Source organism: Lycorma delicatula, chromosome 5, assembly GCF_047948215.1.
Source record: "Lycorma delicatula isolate Av1 chromosome 5, ASM4794821v1, whole genome shotgun sequence".
Lineage (NCBI taxonomy): Eukaryota > Metazoa > Arthropoda > Insecta > Hemiptera > Fulgoridae > Lycorma > Lycorma delicatula.
The window spans coordinates 13,603,285-13,626,244 of record NC_134459.1 but is presented as its reverse complement, the minus strand read 5'-3'; the positions used below and the strand labels follow the sequence as shown (position 1 = coordinate 13,626,244).

Sequence of the window (22,960 nt, the reverse complement as noted above, 5' to 3'; positions counted from 1 at the left end):
AAGGATTGGAGTTAAAACTAAAGTACACGTAAAATTTACGTACACCGAAATTCTAGGGTTTATATAACAAGCAAAATAATGCGATTAAAAAATTAAAATAATTTCCCGAATTTACATAAGAAAGTATTCAAATAAATTTAGAAATCTATTCTGAAAAAGAAAAACCCAAATTACAACAGGCTACAACAAATTCCACTGTAGGTAATATTGAAGAAAATATTTTTTAGTTGATTTAAAAAATGTATATTTAACGACTTTCTTTTTAGTTGGAGAACTATGTTACAGATTTTATTACAGAAAATTATGATTCTGAAAAAAATAAAAAGTTAAAAATAATTAACTCAGACCAAAAATAAAATCAGTTTAATACATTTTTATTTTATAAAATAGGGTAAAAATTATTTTCAATTCGAAAAGGGCATAAACCGTTTTAATACTGATATACATAAAAATACAATTAACAGAGTGTTATGCGTTATCACTGTTCTTCCTACTGTATACCACGATGACGGGGCAAAGTAGGCAAAATCGTAACATAATCTTAACTATACATTAATACTTCTGGTTTTCATTCTATACCAGTAATATTATATATTGATAAAGATTATAAATTAAAATATCTACAAGCTTCAAAACATTTCAAAAAAAATAATCAACAGAAATTAAAATATTTTTACGATTATTATTATTATTATAATTTTGTATATGTCATAATGGGCATATAATATAATTGAATCTGTTATAAACGGAATAAAAATATTTATCTCAAACAACATTTAGTTTAAAGTGTTGTTTTGTCTTGAATTTTTCTATAACAGACTGACCTCCATTTCCAGCTAATGAAAAATTGGTTTTCCCAACATTTTTTAGTTAATGATAGATTGTAAAAATGCATTATTATAAAAAATTTTAACACTGCTCAATAATATTTTTTCAAAATTTGTTAAGTGATTTATACATAATTTATTCTTTTTCTTTGTTTTACGAAGAACATAAAATGTTATTTTTAAAGTCGAACGGCAGGAATACAGTAGATATTCAATTTTGATAAAATTTATTATTCCTGAAAGTAATAATGTTGCTATGATGTATTTTAACTACGCTTCGAAAAGTAAAACATCATGTAACAGGAAAATAATATATATATATATATATATATATAAATGAAAATTCCATTCCAATATAGATTTTTACATGAGATTTCAGTTCATTTTAAAAATTAGCTGTGAACCCTATTAGTATTTATTTATTTATTTTTTTTTTTTTTGTAATTTAAGTTAGTAAAGTAACTTATTTTATAAAATATAAATATAAAATAAAAAATATACCTAAGAATTGATTTTAAGTTATTATTTTTGCATTCTTTTCTAAACAACATATATATATTCTGGTTTAAACAAAAAAGTATATAATAATGCAATTTGTTTTTAAATATTCCAACAATGTCTAAATTAAATTACTTTTGTCAACATATCGTTTATGTAAATTTTATTTTAAAAAAAGTTAAATAATAATAACGACAATAAAAATGAAGTCCATGAATATCAGTATATAATTTTCTCTACATGTATTTGCAGGTAATCATAATTACTTATGGTTTCTGTTAAAGTACAACCAATTGTAAATTTATTTTGAGACAAAAACAAAGTAAAATAAAGCATAATTTTCATTTAAATCAAATTTATGAGATTTGAAGTGCTCCTTCAAATTTCACACGATTTTTTTTTAAATTTATAACGTTAAGTTATTTAAATTTTATAATTAAAACAAACTGAAGCGTCTATCATTTGAAATAGATTAATTTATTAGGCAGTTAAACACTACCCGTAATGTCACTGAGAAGATTTACAAACCAGTGAATAAAATTTAATATTTTCTCATTTAAATTTTAACCTACATCTTTTGCTTTTTCAATAATATATTAAGTAATCTTTCTAGGAAAGTAGCTACAATATTATACGGTTTAACAAGATATCAAAAAAAAAATTAACAGGAAGATAACGAAGTCGAGTTATCTCTCTTCAGAAGGTGTAGGCTATAATAAAGACAAGAAAAAAAAAACTAGTGCAACAGTTAAAATATAACAAAACTTTCTCATTAAAAAATAAGTTTTTTTAATAATTTTTTTTCAGTAATATAATGAATTATTTTATGACAAATCAAAATAATTTACAATACCCTACAGATCCGAGTCTTCTTTGCAGTTATGATACTAAGTTACACACCTAAGGAACATGTGAAATTAAGTTTAATTGATTCCACTGAATGTTATGATGTTCACACAATGAAAATGAAACCTTTTTGGGATTGAATTTCACCTGAATTTAAATAAGTTTACGATATACATAGATATCATACAGTGCGAGAGCAATTGCAGAGGCACCATGGTTCACACGGAATGATGAAATTCATGAATATCTAGAGCTTCCGAAGGTTCGTGGTGTTGTAAGACAGCGCAGTGTTAAGTACCAACAACGACTTCACAATCCACTTAGCAATCAATCTGCTTGATAACAGCAGGGACGTCTGAAGGTTGAAACGTCTCCAAGTACTTGACTTACGGGCTACTGCATGGCAGTTTGATAAATGACAACGCCATATCTAGTAATATTACTTTTACTTTTTAATTTATTAATGTTTTGTTTTTATGGACTATGAAGTGTTGGCAAAATATTTTTTCTAATGAACTTTAAGATTAGTGATAATAATTATTATGATTCCTTTATTATTTATTATTATGGGAGTTCCTTAAGAATCCCTTATCATTTGCTTCTTGTCAAGCGACTTATGGTTCCACTTAAGAAGCCGATTGCAACTGGTTGTCGAACAAAAAAATAAATTTAGATAAGTTTGGAAAACCGATTTATAATTGAAATAATAGATTCAATGAAAAAGTCAACAGGAAACTACTCCATTCCTCACATTCCTTAATAAATCATGTACGGTATGTTTATCATGGTTTAAAATCGATGTGATGTTTTAAAAGTGAACTCATTTTAGATCGGCTATCATGTGGTTAAACAAAATAAGCATATTTAATATTATAAACTAAACAAAAATGTGATGGACATGTGAAATTATCTTAATCGGTTAATGATCTACGTACATTTGTTAAAATGATTCGTGAACTTATTTTTTCAGACTATTTTTAAACGTTTCATAAATTAAACTCGTCTTTTAAAAACTTTTTATGAAATATGATTTGGAATGTACGAACAAAAAAAATGTAAAAACGTTTTTAGCCGATCACACATTTCGTCTTTAATGCTTTCGGTCGAAATTTTAAAATACTAACCGTATTATGAACTGAATTCCTCCCCCTACGAAAAAAGAAATAAATAATATCAAATTCAACCGCATGCACAGACGACTTGTGAATCAAATTTAAGCAATTAATAATATGAAATGTAAAGCGTATAATAATATTTAAATACGCTACATTTTTCTCCCTAAATTAAGTGCGCAATTTATATTAAATAAACAAATTAAAATTTGTGCTATTTTAATATAGCTTAATTTAAATATAATAATATATAGATATATATAAAATTTATTTTAGATGAATAATATCTTACCGTGAGGTGTTGAAATAACCAGGCTCTAAGGATGTTGGTGGCCACTTTCGGAAAGATACCCCTTTTCTTCTGGTTCTTCTTTCCGTTGGTGTCATCGTCCTCTTCCCCCGTGCCTTCCCCGCTCCCAATGCTCGCATTACTCGCATCGCCTGCCACCAGCACCCCCCGTACATTGAATACACATTATACTTTTGACTGTCTCATTATATTATTATAATATTATAATTTATAATGAGGTTTATTTATTTATTTTTTTTTAATAAAATAATTAAATTTAATAATATAGCAGCTGATTTTTTTTAAATTGATATATATTATGTACATATTCTCCTTTCATAAAGAAGAAATTGTTTTTAATTTTCTAATTTAAACAAATAAAAATCCAAATATAAAAAGAATTGAAATATTTATATTCATAGAATTAAAGCGATTCACTACTCGTTTGTGCATACGGTTATATTGCAGTTTATTTTTATTAACTTATTTAACATATACCTACCATTCAATATATGGTGGAGGTCACATTTGAAAGGAAAAAAGAAAATAATAATAATAGTCTCTTCTTAAAATAACAAATTTTAATTGATTTAATTAATAATTATAACATATCGAGAAAAAAAATCATACTTAATTACATTTCATTCATCATATGCTATGACATTGGATTTCAAAATAACTGTTTTATAATAAAAACAAGGTAGTTTTTTTTTTATATTTTATTTTCAAATTGTTCTGGCCTTGTTTTAGTAAAAAAAAATATGTAAAATTTTTTTTAAATTTGGCATTTTTAAAAATAATTGAACTGAATAAAATAATTGAAAAAAATTCCATATCGATAATATGAAAATTAAATGAAATTTACAATAATGAATAATTCATAACTTTAATTAATGTTATAATTCGGTTTTAAATTAAAAAAAAAAAAAAACCTAATTTATGTTAATTTAAGGAAGATAGTAGATTTTATTATTATTAAAAAAAAATATATACTTTCAGTTCATATTAAGAGAAAGTTCGATGAAAAAATGATAATAATAAAGTAAGAAAATCCAATGATCGTGTAAATAATACAATAAATTATATGATCATTTTTATAAAAATATATTTATTATAAAAATAATCGCATGCACATATGACTAGCGAATCGCATTAAAAAATAAAAATAATAATAAATAAAATGGCAAGAGTCCAAAAAATCACTCTTTACTGTATTATAATTTATTAATAAAATAATATAATGTATAATTACCTATTCATAAAATGCAATTACATATAACAAAATATAATTTAAAACATTATAATTAAAGACATTTAATTAGTAGTATAACATTAAACGAAATTTCAGATTAGTGATTTTTTGGACGCATATTATAAAAATAAAAATTAAACAATCAGCAAATATATATTATTCCCTAATAAAACTTTATTAAAAATGTACTTAGGAAAAGTATAGTCGACAGTAATAAATAAAAATTTGGAAGTAAATTTTGAATGGAATTTTACATTTGTTTATTTTAAGAAAAAGTTTTTTTTTTAAACAGAAGTTATTGCAAACACAGAAGTAGTACGAGAAAAGGTTTATTCCAGGTTAAACTGAAATAAATGTATAAGATTACTAATTAAAAAAAACTTTCATTTAGTTCTCCGACTATAATTTTACATCTAAGTACAATAATAAAACAAAAATATTTATATATTTCAAAAAATTTTGATTTTTATCATAATTAAAGGCCTATTTTTACTAATAAAATTTATACATGAGCGTAAATTAATGATTTAATAGCAGCTGCTTATAAGCTATATAACTTTATCTAAAAGCATAAATCAAAATAAATTATTTCAGCATAATAATCATAATAAAAATATAGCATAAATATAAATAATTTTAATAAATAAAACAAAGCATAGCAAGCAATAAAATATTATAATTAAAAAATCATAAATACTTAAAATAAACTTAAAAAGTAAAAACATTTATCACTCACATCCTTTCAACATACAGAGGGCCACAAAATTATAAGATGAGAATATATAAAATAATAATTTAACCATAAATGGTTTTAAATTAAAACTAACGTAAACAAAGAACGTAAAAAAATAAAACAAAAAATAGATTAAAAAAAAATCTGTTTTTATTTTCAATTTGTAAAAATGAAGTCATAAAACCTATTGGATTTTAATCTTTTTCGGAAACAGAATTACGAACCAAAAATTAATGTGTCTAACAATTTACGTCTGACAATTATCTATACTCCCTAATAGACCAACCTGAATATACCTATTAAGAATTTTAAACAGATGCTATACACCAATTGTTTTATATCGGAATTAATTAAAATCCTTAATCCTTAAAGTAGATGTGAAAATTTTGTAAAATTTTGTAAATTATTTTTCTATAACGTTGTATAGTATAAAATATGTTTACAGCATTTATTAACAAAAAAAAAATAATAAATAATGAGGCGATTTATAATCATTATAAAAAATTTTAAATTAATAAGCTTTATTAATATTATTAGAAGATATAAAATCTCTCCCGATAATCATTTAACATATATACATTACATATAAAATCTAGTTTTATTTAAAGTATAAATTTTAATGGAATAAGGATATCAAAGGATTAAAATTGCATGATCTGAAAAGTAATTAGTAAAAATTAAGAAACAAGTTTTAAATCTTTTAAAAATTAAAAAACACCATTTCAAAAAAACCTTAAAAAATACAGTTCGCCACCTAGCGGTCGAAATCGAAAACTTCTGGGAACGGTTTTTAAAATTCACATTTGATTTTCAAATGAACGGATTCTGATCGTTAGGCGTGCGGGTGACAAACATTACTCTTTAATATAGGATAATTAAACAGCGTGCGGATGACAAATTTATATATAGTGTACTATTGTGCACTAAAAACTAAAAATAGTGCATGAACTTCATAAAATTAGTTCATGCACAACACGATTTTAAGGGTATTAAAGCCTATTTTGTTGAAACTCAGAGCAAAGTATGAAAATCAAAGAAATTATGTTATAATAAAAAAAATTATTTATAAAATTAGTATATAATATGAAAATATATACGTATAAAATTTAGAAGACACATTTAAATATAATTAAAGTTATCCTGGTATACTTCAGAAGAAAAAAAATCAAATATGCTAAAAAGGGATAATTTTTTGAATTATCTTTAAAATAAACGTTAAAAAAGAAGATAAAAAATTATAAAATATAACCAAGTTATAATCCTATCTTCGCAATATTTTGGTACATAAATAAACAAAAATGTAAAACTTGAATATTTTTTATGTAAACTAAAATTAGAAAAATAACGCTGAAAAAACTTTGTCGGGTAAAATGAAAAATATCGTCGTTTATTTAAGTTTGTTAAAAAGCGGTAGGATGAAATTCAGCAGGATTTGGTTCAGAAAGTTTTAATAATAATATTTTTTTACAATAATAGTTCAAATTTTAACATCACAGCAAAAAAAATTTATTATCATTTAATAATTTCAACATAAAGTAAATAAATATTTACATCATCACAATTAAGATTTAATTTGGATATTTTAATAAAAGATGTATATCATAAATATAAAATCCTAAAGATAAAAGAATAGTTTTAGAAAAAAATTTCGGTTCACATTAAAGAAAGAATACGTATTACGTAGTTAAACGATCTCATACAGAAATTATTAAAAACAGAACAAAAAAGAAAGTTTACGATACCACGATCAGTTTTTGATGTGGGTGGTAAACGAACAACAACATCGGATCAATGGTGCTATTCTTGTTTTCATTGTTATCCGAGAAACAGTAAGAACAGGGAGGTAGGAGAAAGAGGAAGACGGGAGAATAGAAAAAGAGGAGCAGGAATTCGTTGTCGACGTGATGTTTGTATATGAGTCATTTATTTCTAACCCTATGCATATAAACATACAACAAATATACGCATGCATACATACATGCACACATTCTCATCGATATATAAATATACAAACAAACGTATATGTATACTCAAACAACACGAGCGCACGCGTAAGCGTTGAAGCACGAAGAAACGAAATAGAATACCAGAAGGGGGTTTTTGCTTTTGTCTTCTAGTACACTAATGATGATCGCCCCGACCGCAAGAGTACGGCTTATATAGGAGTCACAGTTATAGATAGAAAGTACGCTACAGCAAACACCATATGCGTTTAGCTTTAGGCGATATGCTATCTTTATCCTATATATAATAATAATAAACTCGATACCTCCTAGGATCCGTTGTTGAATATATTACAGTAATCTGTTCTCCTATTTGTTGCTTTTAGTTTGCTTATTTACGTCTACACGCCGGTTTAATCATCAAATCACACACATATTCTCATTATTTATTTACTTATTTATCGAAATAAACATAACAACAAAGTGTTAAATCTCATTTTAAAAAAATAATCAAAAAAAATTTTTGCAAACAACTTTCCTTGTAGTATGGATATCTGTTTTAATACACTTCTGAAAGGAACGAACACAGTCTTAAAACGAGTACATTAAACGTATACACAATTGATTTGTTTAAACCGAGTGTGTGTGGTCGAACCTAAAATTCAACCGACGACAGAAATCGTACAGATATTAATCAAACGGCAAGACCTGTTTTGTGGTTTATACTATAATTACAGGTTCCAACTTTGCGTCGAAATATCAGAGTAAAATCTAAACATGTACGTATGCTAAAAGAATATATTAACAATTTTCATTAAAGAAATCATGACGTCATGTTATACAAATATTCTTTACTATTCTCATTATGAATATTATCTTTGAATTCATCGTCTACTAAGCATGATGTTAGATTCTAGTTAAAAATACATCCTAATTTGAGAGATCTAATATTTACTACATGAACGCCGTTCGATATTTATACACTGCGGTTGAATTAAGTTACATCAAATATAACAGAGATGTTTTACGCCATCAATCAATCAAAAAACAAACAACGAGGTTTACTATTTTTTTTTTTTTTTTTAAAGGGCTTTTCATATAAATTTATGTATCATGATCATTGGTATTTCTGTAATATAATATATTACGAAAAAATTTTAAAACTACAAATGATGGTATTTAATTAAGAATTAAATTATAAAAGAGTAATCCGATATACAATTTTATTATTTTATTAAATGTTAATTTTACATAATTTTTTAAATAATTATACAAATGATTTAATGAATGTTAACAGTCAGTTAACTTTGACTTTCTTTTTCTTTTTAGCCTCCGGAATCATCGTTAAGTATTACTTCAGAGGATGATATGTAAGAATGTCAATGAAGTGCAGTCTTGTACAGTCTTAGATCGACCATTCCTGAGATGTGTAGTTAATTGATACCCAACCATCAAAGAACACCAGTATCCATGATCTAGAGTACAGATCCGTATAAAAGCAACTGCCTTTACTAAGATTTGAACCTCAGATCACTCAACTTCGAAATCAGCTGATTCACGATGATGAGTTCACCCTTAGACCAACCAGTGGGTTAACACCCAGTCTGGTGCAATTCTACGTTATGTTTTATACGCTTTACTTATTCATCTTAAAATGTTTGCAATATTCTACTTCCTTAATGTTTTATATATTCCAATTATTGTTTTACTCCACAGTTTTTACGGTCTGGAAATTTTATTTATCACTAAATTAACTAAAACTGGTTGTCTTATTACACGGTAAATAAAATTAGTTCGTCTCTTTACAAGGCAACACTGCCACAAATGTCTATCCTATCCGATACTTTTCGAAGAGTCCTTAATTTAATTAAAATATACCTATAGGTCTTAACATCACACATAATATATATACTTATTCTGATTTAAATTATTACTATTATTTTATGTATACTTTAAATTAAAAAGGCAGTTTTGTTTACCTAAAATGAGACATAAGGCGGTTTAATTGTACCCAAATAATTCAATGTACGCTCCAGGAATAAAAAAAGTTATATAAACGTTTTTAAGAGAAGTGCTTCTCAACTTAAGGGAAATTTTTATTAATGATAAATATATAAATATGCACCTGAAATAGAGATGAAATTTACTTAAACTTACTTTTTAAGTTTTTTTTTTTTTTTTATTTCATCTTTACTAAAAAAAAAAAAAACAACGTAGAAATATAATTACGTTTCCGTACTTATTTCCTTAAAACAAATATGGTTTATTTTAATAGAAGTAAGTTTAGTTCCCCTTTTATACCATTTTACACATTAGGGTCTTTTATATAAAAGTACAAAGCGGCTCTTATGTTACCTGGGCTAACCAATATATTGAGTTCAGAAGTGGTTGGTCGGTCGCTACATTATATTATAGGTAGGGTTTCATCCAAAAACCCTCTCTTAATACAGACACCATTACTTGCCCCCATTGTACTATATACACAAAATACACACATTTTACACATACACGTAATGCAAGTAAACATATATATATAGTGCACAAAAGATAGGGAGAGAAAATATGAAGAAACTTAAAGCAGATAGGAACAAGGCACTTTAGGAAATTTACCAGAAGTTATATGTTTTACTATCATCTCTAGGTAAATTAGTAAATATAAAACGCTGTTTGAATCCAAACTAAATTTAAATGCTTTTATGTAGCATGCAACAGGGAATTTCATTACCATTATCTAATGAAATTAATGTTATCTATAAGGATATAAAATCGATGATTTTATTTTAAATCAGGTATACACTTGAAGAGTACACTAATTACACACCGTTTCTAAAAGTAAAAATGTTTATTAATGATGACAAAGAAGTATAAACCATAATTTTTTAAATTTAACGAAATAAATATTTTTTGCGGTATATCATACACAGCTGATTAGTATGATCTATTTCTATTTCTTTCTGTACATCATTCATCTTTTTCATATAACGGCACCTTTGTTTTCCTACACAGGTCAGGTCACCCTACTCTTTACACATCGTTTACAATCAAATTAACTAAATTTGATTATAAAACCAAGCAACCTAATTTTGGACATCCGCTGCAACTACAAATTTTTAAAGATTTTTATTTTTTCTCTTTTTGCTTTTCCTATTCTTCATATTTTGATTCTACAGTGCGTTAGGAAAGTCGCTGTACAGTATGCTTTAGAATTATGTGGCGCATTCTGTTCTTTCGGCGTTAGGGTGGTTATTGTATGGGTATGTTGGGCGTTGTTCAGTAATAGACCAAGACGTCAGATATTCGAGTTGTGATTGAACGTCCTTCGTTTCGTTTATCGAAATCAATAGTTGCGAAAAATATAATAGTTTTTTTCGGTAGAGGAGCGTATTTTTCTCGTTGAACATGTCCGTCACGAAGGTAACAAGTATAATGATTTAGTGAAGCACAAGGTTTCTGAAAAGTTTCCAAATATTCACCACCATTCCTTACCGCAAAGCATTTCGAATTCTTATCTAAAAATTTCGGGCAACAGGTTCTGTTGAAGATGATGCTCGAAGCGGAAGACTACCTAAATTAAACGAACAGAAGCTACTTAATATTTAGGATGCTATGGTCGAAAATCCAACAAATGCGTAAGTTAGCAAATGCGTTAGTTATATCGAACTTGCTACCGCACATAAAGCTGTTAAAAAAAGAACTGAAACTTTTCTCCTACAAAGTAATGTGTGTTCAAGAACTGAAACCTACAGATCGTGCCAAAAAACTAAATTACTGTTAATAGTTTAAACGTTTTATTGACCAAATTCTGAAGGTATTCTCGACGTTACGTTTTTTACAGATTAAGCTTGGTTTCATCTGGAAGGCTTTATTAATTTAGAAAATACACGACTCTAGTCAACAACAAACCCCCGTAAATTACACAAACAATCTTTACACGAAGCGAAAACTAGAGTCTAGATAGGTGTGAGTGCATTATGGGTCCAATCTTTTTTAAAAAATATAGTTAACAGTGATCGTTATTGTGTTGTTTTAACAAAGTTCATTATTCGTTAACAGAACTGGAAATCAATCGCAGTTAGTTCCAAAGAGATGGCGCCAGAGCGCACACAGCTAATAAGGCAATGACTTTTTTACGAAATGTCTTTGCTGAACGAATCATTTTGAGAGGCTTGTAGCCTGCATGATCGCCCGAACTGACTCCCCTAAATTATTTTCTATGAGGCTCAGCGAAACAAGCAATGTATCGCAACTGATAGCTCACGAATGACGAAATAAAAACCGCAATATCAGCATAGATAGACATTCCAGTATATCAGCTGATTAAAGTGTTTGAAAACAAACTGAAATGTGTTCAGTAATATCCGTTTCTATAAAATAATGAAATAAAAATAGAAAGTAATAGTTAAGAAAGTTTCGTCTTTACATTTTCAGTGCACATCAAGTTTACGAACGCTCTGTATAAATCGCTAATAATATCAATTATTAGCAAAGATGTATAATTTTGATTTTTTTTCTAAATCTTAGTTCTGAATTTGATACTAAGTATGTTCTGTGAAGCTTTCCTTCATTTTTTCATTCTGCTTTCGATATCTATCTAATTTTTTGGTAAAATTTAGTAATTTAACTTAAAAAATAACAAATGCCTACAATTTAGTTTTTTTTTTGTTTTTTTTATTCGTTTGTGTATTATTTATTATCTTTTAATTAGTGATATATATTTTTAAACAGAATTTATCACCTTTTAAAAAAACTATTTATTCTATCCAGTATTTCATCTAACCTATCTTTTTTAAAATAAATAAAAAAATGATATTATTAAAAGCATATTAAGATGCGTAAGCTTAATCATTTGAAACAATAAAATAAGTTGCAATTCGACTTGATTTAATTTAAAACTAATGAAACCCTTTCCACAAATAAGCTGATATGCAATTCGTAATTAGTAATGTGTACACGTTTTTTCTACTAGTTTTTAACTATGCATAATAAGGAATAACACTTAGAATTTACTGTATTCATGAGTTCCATTTTAAAAGACTGGTAAAAGACAAACACACAATACTAATATTATATGAAAACGTCATTTTATAACTCCATCACATTAAAATGAACTGATATTTCCATAGTCATTAAGTATTATTCCTTTTTTAAAAATTAAATGTAACATACATGAAGCGGGGAAGAAAACGTGAGCAGCAAAAAATAAAATAATACCAGTTTGACTGTTGCTATTTTAAAACTACATATCACGAATTTATTGTTAGTACAATTACGAAGATGAAAAAAAACACGATGAAAATTTAAATCTATAAAAAAATGAAAAAATATATATATTTCAGTATTAAGAGAAGTCATGCAGAGAAGGAAAAAATCGAAGTAGTCAGCATAATCGGGAACCCATTGGTCTCCACCATCAACTTCACCACGCGGTTCAAGAGAAACAGTAAGGAAAAGAAAAAAAGGAAGAATAAAAAAATAAACAAAAAAGATGTTAATCTGTGTAGCCGGGGGACTCAGAACTAGTCTTCTTTACCTGCCATGTTTGGGTCTGTTACCGTGATGGCCGGCCGGCTAGCCGTTCGAGACCGCGCGCACTGGAAATGATAATAAAAAATAAAATAATAAAAAGAATAAAAAAAAAGGAAAGAAACAAAACACAACAGCACGCGGCAAACGAGTCGGGTTGAACGAGTGAGTGAGCGAAGAAAACAAGCTAGAGGTGAACGCGGGCTGGCCGTACGTACAAACCACCATTAAGACGCTCGCTTATGGATTAACAGAATAGAATACCTGCTGGCCAGCCGGCTAACACAGAAAGAATGCATTACATACAGTATCAAGAGATGGAATTTTTACCATTTCCTCTACAAATGAGTTTGATACACGCGAAGGACTTAACTATCTTAACAAACTATCCAAGCTTTCAACACTAAGATAAAAATATTGTATTTTTATCTTATTTGTATTTTTTTTTTTTGTCTACAATCAATCAGCATTAATCCAGCTTATTAAGTCACATACAGTCTTATTAAGTTGTATTTGTAACGAGACAGTGATACATTTTAAGCCGAAATTGTTTAAGAACAGAAAAACTGCAATGTTAGGAAACTTACTGATTAATCTGTATTCTCATTACCTTCGAAAAAAATAAGAAGATGGAATAAAAAAAAAGTTGGCAACGAAATTATTGAACTTTTTGGCATCTATTAAATTAAAATTTTTCCCTTCCTTTTTCAATATAAAGTTAAAAATTAATTTAAATTTTAATTTATAAATTTAACATTTTTTTTAAAATGATGAAAAATAATTTTAAAATTATTATTCAAGATTGGTTTGTTAAAAAATTTTAATTTCTGCTCGTTAATAGTATAAAGTTAATTAAAAATTCAATTCTGTAATAATTTCCTGTACATTTTACGAGAAAAAAATATAATGAACTGTAGTAAAAAACATCTCAAGTGTATAAATATTTAAAATAGTTTGAAAAAAAAATTACTCGATAATTCTGCAACAAAAGTTAGAAAGTATTCTCAATATGATGATAAAAAAATTACTCGATAATTCTGTAACAAAAGTTAGAAACTATTCTCAATATGATGATAAAAAAAAAAGAAGAAAGAGCTCTCAAAAACATTCAGAAAATTATTAATTAAAAATCTACAGCTAAATCGTTATTTCTATTGTTAACCGTCATTATCAGCTAATATTACAGTAGCTGATAAAAAATAAATTATTATTATTTTCTTAATTTTTTTAATTTATTTATTTGTATCAAATACATCATCATCTACAATTATATCAACTTTAGTATCTGATGATGATTAAAAATGAAAATGGTGACTTAGTTTTTAAGCAATCTTTTTAAAAATTACTTTTAAACACTTTATTAATATTCAATTTATATTTATAAAATTTAAAATTGGTCTTTTATCTCATCTTGAACAGTTAAAGAGTGCTCTCTTAATGATTTTAAAAAATTAATTTAAAAAAAGCTTAATTTTTATACGTTTTATTTATAAAAATATTTATGAAACTTCAATTTTTAAATTTTTAGGTGGATTTAAAAAATAAAAATTTTTTTCAAACATTTTAAGTGGCATTACATTACTTAAATACTACCTTCTAAAATATTATACTTTTTAAAAATTAACAATACACTCTACAGTAAACATTACTATCAAATCATATTTTTTTAATTAAAAGCATCTTCTTAATTAATTCCTCAATCCTTCACCGATTTTCGTATTCAAAAATTTTACGTAAAATATTATAATAAATATATCAGTATTAATAATAAATAATATCAGATTTCATGATTGTAACTGTTTTTTTTTTGTTTTTTTTGAATAACCCAAATTTTACAATGACAGCATATACTGTATATAAGAAGTTTATAAAAAAAAAACTTTAGCATTTTAAAAGGGGCTAAAAAACATATCCAATGTTATTTCAGTACGTGAGTAATTGATACAATTATTCATTCTTAAAAGCCGATTTAATTTTAAAAATAAAATTATAAATAAAACAAATAATTTACCATCATTAAAATAGAAATAATAGCATAGAGAAATATACAATGTGTCCCACGAAAAGGTATACGCGTTTGATTTAATACCACTCCTCCATTCTCACACAAGTTCTATTGAAACTTTACAGATCTTTTAAGAACGATTCTAAAATTTTTCTGTGAAAATATCAACTTTTTAGAATTTATAGAAACAAAATGGCAATTTTCAAATAAAAACATCAATATCACAGATAATCACAATTTTTATTTATTATAAAATATCTGGTAAAAATGATTAAAAACAGATGATGTATTCTTAAAAAGCTGTTCAAATTGAATAAAACAAGATAATAATTAGTCATAACCGTGACTAATTTATCTAACTGTTTTTAATTATTCTAGTTCTAATTATTATATGTTTTTAACCATTTTTACCAGCTATTTTGTAATGGACAAAAAATGTGGTTTAACTGATATTGATGTTTTTATTTGAAAATTGCCATTTTGTTTCTATAAATTCTAAAAAGTTGATATCTTCACAGAAAATCTTTAGAATCGTTCTTAAAAGATCTGTAAAGTTTCAATAAATTCGCTGAGGTAATGGGCGAGTGATACTAAATCTAAAGCGTATACCTCTTCGTATACGGTATATTACATTAAAACGTGTATGTAATTTTATTAAATTAAACCATTATCCCCCAATTAAAATACAGGTAACAAAATGTTTTTTAATATTTTACTTAAACAATCCCAAATTTTGTAGAATGATGTAAATTAATAAGTAAAAATATATTTCATAATAAAAAAATATAAATAAATATTAACATGCAAGTACTATCCTTTAAATACCGTGTATGATTTTAAAGTTAATTTTTTCAAAATAGCCTATTTGTATACCTATGTTCTATTCCGGCGAATTCTATGCTTTATTCTAGCGAATGGTGCTTATAAATAAAAATAGAATGATTAAAAGATAAAAAAATATAGAGGTTTAAAAATGAAATAGAATTCAAAACGAAATTAAAACTGAGAAAAGCAATATTTTGGATAGAATCAGGAACAAATATTCTGGTTAATAGGTCATATATTTTGACATTTAGGATCAATTAATTTGATAACAATACTATATAAGAAGAGCTGAATATACAAAGGAAATAAATTAAAATATAAAAGCAACCAAATATGTCGTGGGATACAAATATTAGCTAATAATATACGTAAAAGAATGGAGAAAAGCTTCCAGATATTATAGCACGTTTCTTAATTATGATAATATTAACAGATACAATAGTAATTATATTTTATTAATATAAAATTTATATTTGTCACTTATTTTCTTTAATTTTGATAAAAAGATATATTTGTCATTCACTGGTATTTATAGATTTTTTTTTTAATAAAGAAGAGTAAATAGGTGTAAAATATACAACCGATAATACAGAAAAAGATGGTATTACGTTAAATAACTTGTTTTTTTCTTATTTTTAAAATTAGGCAAGAAAATATATAAAAAATAATCATAACATCAATTGTTTTGTTAATTAATAATAATATTTTTCTGTGCAAATCAAGCGTGAAAAATAGAACAATAAGATTTTAATTAATGATATATCTGAATTCATTACAAGATTCATTAAGATAAAGAAATAGAAAATAAAAATAATATCAAAAAAAACGATAACGTAACAAAATTTGTTATTAATTATTTTTACATACCATGTTTCTATTTCTATAAGAAAATAATAAGTAATAAATTAGCTGAATGAAATTTTTGATTCAAATTTGATAACTGTTCGCAAAAAAATTCAATATAACGAATAAATTAGATTTATAGGTATAAAATTACAAAATAGAAAATATTTTCGAAATAAAGTAAATATATGGAACCAAATATATAAATATTTTATGTAATTAAAATATTTTTTAAAATATAGTTATTCCATAATTGTAATGTAAGAATGATTTGATACAATAAGGAATTTAAGTACGAAGAGAAAAAGAGAAAATAAAACTTCGAATAAATAGTAAAAAAATACATACATAAAAAATGTAATGAACACGGCTGTGATATATATTTCAACCGCTGTGAAGATAGAAAAAAAGCTCCATTCCGCAAATAAAAAAGATGAAACAATGGTAAATAAATAAATAACAACATAGATTAGTTAGTAAATAAATAGCATACAAAGATCTAAACTTCAAAATTATTATTACTATTTTTATTCAATATAACTCTCTTGTCTTCCATTACTTTTTAAAGTCATTCTATGGAAAAATGTAAATAAATAAATAAAAGGTAAGTATAATGCTGAATTCTATCATAAATACAATATAAATGTCATTAAAAGAAGGAAAAATATTTAAAAATACGTATTATTAATTAATTTTATATTTTATAGTAATAAGCAGTAATTATTTTATAGAAGGCTTACACCTGAGAGAAATAAAACAAAAATAAAATAAAATCTATATATAAAATTATATATGTATATATATATATAATATAATATAATAACAGACCTAAAAATAAATTCAAGGTATTAGAACAAATTTTATAATTATACAAACATGGCTACAAAACAATTTTATTAAAAAAAAAAAAAAAATTTCTACAACTACAACCATCTCTCTACCTGTATATACATACATATTTGATCAGAAAAAAAACAATATTTATTATTAATTCATATCTCGACTCATTTTCCTTTGTCCATAACCTGCTTTTAACCATTTGTACGACACGGCAAAACCAACTAACATTATAACCTACAACTGACATATGCTGTATCATCCAATATAATTACAACACAACAAAATGCACACGTACATACACGCATGTGCAAGTAATACACATGCATAACGTTTTCTAAATTCGAAAGAGAGAGTTAGAGAGAGAGTGAGAAAGAGAAAGAATTTTTATTGTTATAATAAGCATATAAAAAATAAAAACGTAGTTCATAGCATTACAACAAAATTAGAATTACTCTTGTGCTAATCGCATGTAATAACCGACATATATACGTATTCTAAAATTAAAAAATCTTTAATTAAATGAGTTAAATTATAAAATATACCTACAAAATAGGAAATTAATTTAAAAAATGATTAGCTAATTAAATTACATAATAATAGTCTGAAGAGAGATAACGTTTGTATGGAATATACAGTGTCCCACGAAGAAATACAGAAAGTTCATAATGAAATAAGTTCATATAAACAGAGATCTGAAAACGCTTTGGTTTCGAGTAACGGCTAACAAAATATTTCGCCAGGATTTCAGCTCTTCTAATAAAATGAAGCCCTACTGTAATTTTTGGGGCCCAAATGAAGAAGTAGAGTTGGTGGTTTCTTATGTAATTTAAGCTAGGAAATAAGATGAAACAGGTCGAAAAACTGTAACTCCAATAATTTTTTTTAATATATCCGACGTAAAACTCAAAATTCGGTGTCAAAAACAAGTTTTTTTAGGTTTGCAGTACAACAGCAAAGAACAAGAAAAAAATCAGTTTCTTCAAGAAAATAAATGCCAAATATACTAGGAAAATTTTTAAAATGTAATAAATAACATAGTTTCTATTGATCGGCCTTTTTCTCTGAGGTGAGCTGATATAATATGGTAATCTGTTTGTTAAGTCCACCAAAATACAAGTTACAATTTTTTATCTATTTGTAAAAACTTTATTACTGAGACTTGACTGAACATTATTATTCTCAAAGAAAGTAAATGCTACGTATTAGGTCTATCTCTACCTGATTTAATTTATAAACCAAAATAATAAAATTATAATTAAAAAAAATGCGTAATTCTGACGTTTATCATAAAAAAGTAATAAATATAAAATTTAAATCTGATTAGCTAATCAAAAAAATAATAAAATATCATTAAATTATGATTAATTAATTACGGTGTGGGGAAAAGTGAAACTTAATTTACTAAGCATTTGCCCGTCGGTATTAACACAACTGTATAAATTAAATTTCCACTTACCAATAATTTAAAAAGTGTAAATCCTAGAAATTTCGGCGCTGTTTATCCATCTTCAGGGATTGTCTAAAGGATGTTAATTTAAATTCAAATCAATAATCGTTTTTAAATTAAACTATTGTGTTCATAATAGTCGGTAAATAATGCGACTATTATATAACAGTCGCAAACATCTTACAAACATGACGTTAATGTCTTACTGACGTTCGAATTAATTTTATTCTTGACGACCGACTATTATTTACATGTAACAGTTAAATTTAAAAATGACTACCGATCTGAATTTAAATTAACATCTTTTAGAAAATCCCTGAAGATGGAATAACAGCCCCTAAAGTACTAGGACTTACACTTTATAAATTATTGGTAAGTGGAAATTTCATTTATTCAAAAGTTAAACTACTTTTTTCGTGAAATATAATACCTACTATTCAATTTTTAATGATCATATAATCTACGAGATAAAAGAGGAGATTCTTAACATATAATAAACTTAAAACAATTTAAATATTAAACAACTAAATAGTATATAATGTAATTAAATGTTTTAAAAGCTTTAAAAAATGTGATATTCCAAAAAAAATACTAAATAAATTATAAGTTATGGATTTTTATTTTTTATTTTCTTAAAGATATAAATTAACAAAAAATAATGGGTAAATTTTAGTAAAATAGATTTTAACAAACCCACCGGGTTGTTCTAACGGCAAAACTAGTCATTCATCATAAAACACCCATTTTGAAGTCGAGAATTCATAGATTGAAATTCAAGTAACGGTAATTACTTTTATTCGGATTTCAATACTAGATCATGGATACCGGTGTTATTTGACGGTTGGGTTAACCGTTAACCACCCATCTCAGGAATGGCCGGCCTGAGTTTGTTCAAGACTACACATTTACCGGTACACTTATAATTACACTCCATTCGCTAATGGTTTTAATTACTGATACGACTAGAAATAAAGATATTAAAAAGAAATTTAAGACAAAAAGATATTATTAGATCCATTTAGAATATTATTAAATTTAGCATACTACTTATACGAAGTATTTTTGTTTAATTTAAAAACAAAAAAAATAATACCATAACCAACTCATTCTTTTTTTAGTACCATTTATGAAATTACCAATAAATATAGGCAAAAAATTCAAGGCAGTAAATTTCGTCTAATATTAACGTAATAGAATTACATGAATATTTATGTACTTAATATACCTTCTGGGTTAAAAATAGAGAAGATATTTGGAAGACCACGTAAAGGATGAGAACCGGAACAAAATTTTTATAGCCTCATCTTTGGATGATGGAATAAAATTAAACTGCAGATAATCGTTATTATACTATAATATTCATATATAATATTGTAATTATAACCACATCTATATACTATGTAGTTATAATTTTCTTACCGAAGAAAAAGTACTTAGTTTTTATATATATATATATATATATATATATATATATGTAAATAATTATGAAACACACAAGACGGGCGATCGTCAATTCAGGCGCATAATTGTCAAATAAATCGCTTTAACGTAAGGGCAATCATTATTATAAAAACTGTGGTTCGATAAGAAAAAGTGTAGGTTTTAGGAATAATTTTGAAATAATTCCCGGAGGGTTTAAAAAAATTAGCGGCGCATCGTGATCGGTGTTCTTCCAGTAAAACAGAGAAGAAAAAATAGTCGTCTAAGAGAGTCGAGTGAAGATTGAAGAACGACGAGGAAGAAGAATTTTACGACGAACTTCGAATAAAGAAGTACCTTCACTCAAAAATTATCGATAGCATGAGGAAGAGTGAATGAATTTTAAACGTATAACAAATTTGAATACATAATAGCAGTCTTATTACACTGCACGGTTTGCATATTACCCAGATATAATGAATTTACGAGGCATTATCTGTCCACAGGGACCTAAATGCTACGGGCTATGATGACGATGGTGTAAGCGGCAATAACAGCAAAGTTGAGCGCATCAAACTAACCTAGCCTCTAACTAACTATAACTAACCACCTTTTAACATTTATTTGTTGTTATACGTATAAAATTATTTATTTCTTTTAAAAAGGAAGTCAGTCTGTATCTTAAAAAAAACTTGTTTACAAGGTGCTTAATTGTAATAAATAATCTAAAGATGTCACTACAATTTTTCTTTCATTTAATAAGCAATTTATTCCCGATAAATCGTAGTTTTTTTTCCATATTAGACACGAAAATACTTATTTTAATTAAATACATAAGAAGTACATCATACATAGAAATCTAAATTTTCTAGAGATAATATCTTTTAAACGTTACTGTCAGACTGACTTTAGGTCTCCTTAAACATTATACCTATTCCGGAAAGTGTTAAATCTACATATTTATAAGTTTTCTTATTTAATTATTTTAATTTTTTAAATAAATATCAAGATTTATTTATTTTAATTATAATTAATGACTGAAAAGAACGGAAAAATTTGTTAACGTAATAATTTTTATTTGTGGAATAATAATGAAAAAAAAAAAAAAGAATAGATAAAATTTATTATTAAAACAAGCTTTAAAAAAAAACAAATTAATGCTAGTTAAACAGTTAAAATTAAATGTACATTGAAATCGTGTAACAACATCGCGAAAAGAAAGATTAGTAACGAGTTTTATAGTTCAGATTTTAAAAATATTTCAATTTATTTAAGATGAACAACAATTAGAACAAAAAATAACGTTTTTTTAGATTTATAAACAATTTAATGGGTATTATATTTTAAAGAACTAAAAAAAGCATAAAACATAATGATCGAGGAGGGATTTCTTAATAAAGGTTTGCTCATTAGTTATTTTATTTAAACGGTGATGTATTTCATTTATATTTATAATTGATGACTAAAAATCACGTTTGACTGACAAAACTTTTGAAAAAATTTCAAAACACGCACAGGTTTGGACGAAACAATTAATAAAATTATAAAATAAGCAGATATTTTAATAGATTTCTTAGAGAGCCCAATGCCAGTCAGCTTCCCAATTAGACCGACCTCAACAAGAGAATTACTGAAATTAATTAATCAGGGAAGGCGATTAAAGAAAGCCCCGGGTTTTGAGTTAGTGACGCACAAACTGCTTGTCATGTTACCCCTTAAAGGCATCACATACATTAAGGATATCTCTTTACCGCTATTCCGCGGACGTCTTACTTTCAAGCGGAATGTAAAGTATCACAGGTAGTAATTATCTTGAAACCAAGGAAGCCTGCACAGGAGGTTTCTTCTCAGAAGGTAATTAGCCGCTTACCGGTCATATATAAATTATTTGAAAAGCTGTTACTTCGCAGGCTTAGTTAGACCAGTTTTGGTGAGGGGATAAATCCAGTCAAACAATCTGGGTTCAGATACGGGCACTCAACCGTCGAACAATCCCATAAAGTCGTCAAGGTCATCAGACAATGTCTGGAGGAAGGAAAATTCTGCTCGGTGGCATTTATACACAACCAAGAGCCTTTGATTCGGTATAGTTGGCTGGCATGCTCTACAAATTAATATTAAAACTTCTTCAACCCTAATACCTTGTCTTACGGAATTATCCTGAGGGACATTTCTTTCGAGTAAGATGTAATAATGAGTTATCGAGATTCTTTGACATTAGGTGGGGTGTCCATCAGGGCTCTGTAGTAGGAATATGGAATAAATTCAAAGCGGACCTTCCAGCCCTGGATGACTGCATCGTCGCCACATTTGTCGATGACACTGCTATCCTTGCCGTTAACAAAGACTGTGGCCTAGCTCGCGAAAGCTACAAATGGCATTGGACCTTGTCTGCGCATTGCAAAAAGAATGAAAAATTAAAGTTAATCAAGATAAATCAAAGCACATCACATTCCCAATGAGAAAGGATGACGTCCAAGTGTGTGCTTGGATGGTGTCTTGATCCCACAAACGGTGAGTGTGCACTACCTAGGACTTCATCTACATCGGCGTTTGAC

The 22,960-nt window shown here is 26.4% G+C and overlaps 1 protein-coding gene across 9 annotated transcripts in view; it reads right to left on the bottom strand.

Moving 5' to 3' along the window:
* The window catches only part of hth (Meis homeobox homothorax), a 790,031-nt gene that overhangs the window by 226,556 nt on the left and 540,515 nt on the right, over positions 1-22,960 (bottom strand). For 6 of the 9 annotated variants that reach the window (XM_075365656.1, XM_075365663.1, XM_075365654.1 and 3 more), the window contains one exon: positions 3,576-3,724. The exons of the other annotated variants lie outside the window; for them this stretch is intronic. In XM_075365656.1, the coding sequence (XP_075221771.1) occupies positions 3,576-3,724 (149 nt within the window). The remainder of the gene's footprint in view (positions 1-3,575; positions 3,725-22,960) is intronic. 9 annotated transcript variants of the gene reach the window in all.